Source organism: Dendrobates tinctorius, unplaced genomic scaffold (genome assembly GCF_039654945.1).
Source record: "Dendrobates tinctorius isolate UK_male_01 unplaced genomic scaffold, ASM3965494v1 ptg000017l, whole genome shotgun sequence".
NCBI classification, from domain to species: domain Eukaryota; kingdom Metazoa; phylum Chordata; class Amphibia; order Anura; family Dendrobatidae; genus Dendrobates; species Dendrobates tinctorius.
Window position 1 is genome coordinate 16,461,164 of NW_027361685.1, and position 3,490 is coordinate 16,464,653.

Here is a 3,490-nt window from a genome sequence, read left to right on the forward strand (position 1 = left end):
GTCATCGAAGCAAAAGATGACTACTTTGAAGAACCTAGAATATAAGACATATTTTCAGTTGTTTCACACTTTTTTGTTAATTATATAATTCCACATGTGTTAATTCAAAGTTTCGATGCCTTCAGAGTGAATCCACAATTTTCATAGTCATGAAAATAAAGAAAACTCTTTGAATGAGGTGTGTCCAAACTTGGTCTGTACTGTACATCACCTCACTCTATACATTGAACTTTGGGGTACATGTTTTTTCTATTAGTCACCTATTGATTAACCTTAAGGGGGTGAATTATGGGTATAGTTTTATATTTGGAACTAATAAAGTTTAGTTTTATCCTTTTAGCAGCAAACATGAGGAATGACAAGAGACAACCCATTTAAGAAGATTCTATTTTGGTTAAAACTATTCCAACATTATGAACATAAAAGACTTCTCCCCTATGTGACATCTCTGATGTTTATTAACAGTTGATTTCCAAGTAAAATATTTCCCACATTAAGAAAATGAAAATGGCTTCTCCTCTGTGTGACTGCTCTGATGTCTAACGAGAATTGCTTTCCGGTTAAAACATTTCCCACATTCTGAACAGGTAAAAAGGCTTCTCCCCTGTGTGCGTTCTTTGATGGCAATCAAGATCTATTTTCCATTTAAAACATTTCCTACATTCTGAACATGGATATGGCTTCTCTGCTGTGTGAATTCTCTCATGTGTATCAAGACTTGAATTCTGAGTAAAACATTTCCCACATTCTGAACATGAAAAAAGCTTCTCTCCTATGTGAGTTCTCTGGTGATCAACCAAATTTGACTTCTGGTTAAAACATTTCCCACAATCTGAACAGGAAAAAGGCTTCTCCCCCGTGTGAGTTCTATGCTGAGTAACAAAATGTGATTTATCTGCAAAACATTTCCCACATTCTAAACATGAAAAAGGCTTCTCTCCTGTGAGTTCTTTGGTGCTTAACAAGATCCCCTTTCTGGTTAACACATTTCCCACATTCTGAAGAGGAAAAAGGCTTCTCCCCTGTGTGAGTTCTATGGTGATTAACCAAATCTGATTTCTGGTTAAAACATTTCCCACATTCTGAAGAGGAAAAAGGCTTCTCCCCTGTGTGAGTTGTATGGTAAGTAACAAAATGTGATTTATCTGCAAAACATTTCCCACAGTCTGAATAGGAAAAAGGCTTCTCCCCTGTGTGCATTCTCTGGTAACAAAATAAGATTTCTTGTTAAAAAATTTCCCACAATCTATGATGTTTATTAACAGTTGATTTCCAAGTAAAATATTTCCCACATTAAGAAAATGAAAATGGCTTCTCGTCTGTGTGATGTCTCTGATGTCTAACAAGAATCGCTTTCCGGTTAAAACATTTCCCACATTCTGAACAGGAAAAAAGGCTTCTCTCCTGTGTGCGATCTTTGATGGCGATCAAGATCTATTTTCCATTTAAAACATTTCCCACATTCTGAACATGAATATGGCTTCTCTGCTGTGTGAATTCTCTTATGTGTAACAAGACTTGAAATCTGAGTAAAACATTTCCCACATTCTGAACATCAAAAAGGTTTTTCTCCTGTGTGAGTTCTTTGGTGCTTAGCAAGAACCCCTTTCTGGTTAAAACATTTCCCACATTCTGAACAGGAAAAAGGCTTCTCCCCTGTGTGAGTTCTATGGTGAGTAACAAAATGTGATTTATCTGCAAAACATTTCCCACATTCTGAACAGGAAAAAGGCTTCTCCCCTGTGTGAATTCTCTGGTGTTTAACTAAATTTGATTTCCGGTTAAAACATTTCCCACAATCTGAACAGGAAAAAGGCTTCTCCCCTGTGTGAGTTCTCTGGTGTTTAACAAAATATGATTTCTGCTTAAAACATTTCCCACAATCTGAACAGGAAAAAGGCTTCTCCCCAGTGTGAATTCTATGGTGATCAACCAAATCTGATTTCTGGTTAAAACATTTCCCACATTCTGAACAGGAAAAAGGCTTCTCCCCTGTGTGAGTTCTCTGGTGTTTAACAAAATGTGATTTCTGGTTAAAACATTTCCCACAATATGAACAGGAAAAAGGCTTCTCCCCTGTGTGAGTTCTCTGGTGTCTAACCAAACTTGATTTCTGGTTAAAACATTTCCCACATTCTGAACAGGAAAAAGGCTTCTCCCCTGTGTGAGTTCTCTGGTGTTTAACAAAATATGATTTCTGCTTAAAACATTTCCCACAATCTGAACAGGAAAAAGGCTTCTCCCCTGTGTGAGTTCTCTGGTGTTTAACCAAATTTGATTTCTGGTTAAAACATTTCCCACATTCTGAACAGGAAAAAGGCTTCTCCCCTGTGTGAGTTCTATGATGATTAACCAAATCTGATTTCTGGTTAAAACATTTCCCACATTCTGAACAGGAAAAAGGCTTCTCCCCTGTGTGAGTTCTATGGTGAGTGGCAAAATGTAATTTATCTGCAAAACATCTCCCACATTCTGAACAGGAAAAAGGCTTCTCCCCTGTGTGCATTCTCTGGTGTGTAACAAAATGAGATTTGTTGTTAAAAGATTTCCCGCAATCTGAACAAGAAAATGAATTTTTTGCTTTAGGAGCAGTTTGTTTTTTAATGCCTCTTTTGTGACTTTGAGTTTCCTTAGTAGTCAGTAATGAATCAGAAGATGGGACCTGTTTCATAGGATCAGATGACAGATCTTTGCTGTGAATGGATGATGGTATATCTGGAGTAATAGCAATCACTTCAGTTGTATCTTGTAGGATCTCAAGATCATCAGATTTAAAAATTAAAGATGTCAGCTGTTCTTTTGAACTCCTGTTACAGTCATCTGCCAAGACAAAGAACAATTTTCTTTCATGAAATATCATTGAGTTTTATATTTTTGAACATTTCTACTTAAAGAAGTTGCCCACTACTGTAATTTTTTTTCATAAATCTTGTTATTATGTGCCACTAAAAACATCCACTGTGTTTATTTTAGCAATATTACCTTTTATGATGCTCTAGCAGCACAATTTCAGTGCTGGCTCCAGGTCTCATGGGCTTAATCGACAACTTCCTTTCTCCCAACTTACTGTGCTCTAATACTACAAGTTCCATGATGCATTGCACTGGCCTGTAAGCCAGCACCTAGCACACCCACTCCAAAACACACCCAAACCCCTCCCTCCTCTATCTTCAATCTGAAGCATCTTATTGTAAGGGTCTGTGCACACGTTGTGGATTCTACTGTAGATCCGCAGTGGATTTGGCCCTGCGGATCCGCAGCAGATTCTCCTGCATTGTACAGTACCATTATAGTCAATGTAAAACAAAAACCGCTGTGCACATGGTGCAGAAAATCCGCAGCATAAACGCTGAGGGTTCATTTCTGCAGCATGTCAATTCTTTGTGCGGATTCCGCAGCGTTTTACACCTGCTCCATTATAAGAATCCGCAGGTGAAAGCCGCACAAAATCCACTATAAATCCGCAGGTGAAACGCCGGTCATTTTACCT

General features: G+C 38.0%; 2 protein-coding genes across 2 annotated transcripts; both read right to left on the reverse strand.

Annotated features, from left to right (window-relative positions):
* Positions 1-370: 370 nt before the first annotated feature.
* LOC141082317 (uncharacterized) lies at positions 371-1,427 on the reverse strand (the record flags this gene model as incomplete). Its single annotated transcript, XM_073566263.1, has 1 exon — positions 371-1,427. A coding segment is annotated over one exon (867 nt), but the record flags the coding sequence as incomplete, so codon positions are not given.
* On the reverse strand, positions 1,427-3,121 carry LOC141082314 (uncharacterized). Its single transcript, XM_073566261.1, has one exon. The coding sequence runs from the start codon at positions 2,858-2,860 to the stop codon at positions 1,556-1,558; it is 1,305 nt and encodes a 434-aa protein (XP_073422362.1). The 5' UTR covers positions 2,861-3,121; the 3' UTR covers positions 1,427-1,555.
* Positions 3,122-3,490: the final 369 nt, after the last annotated feature.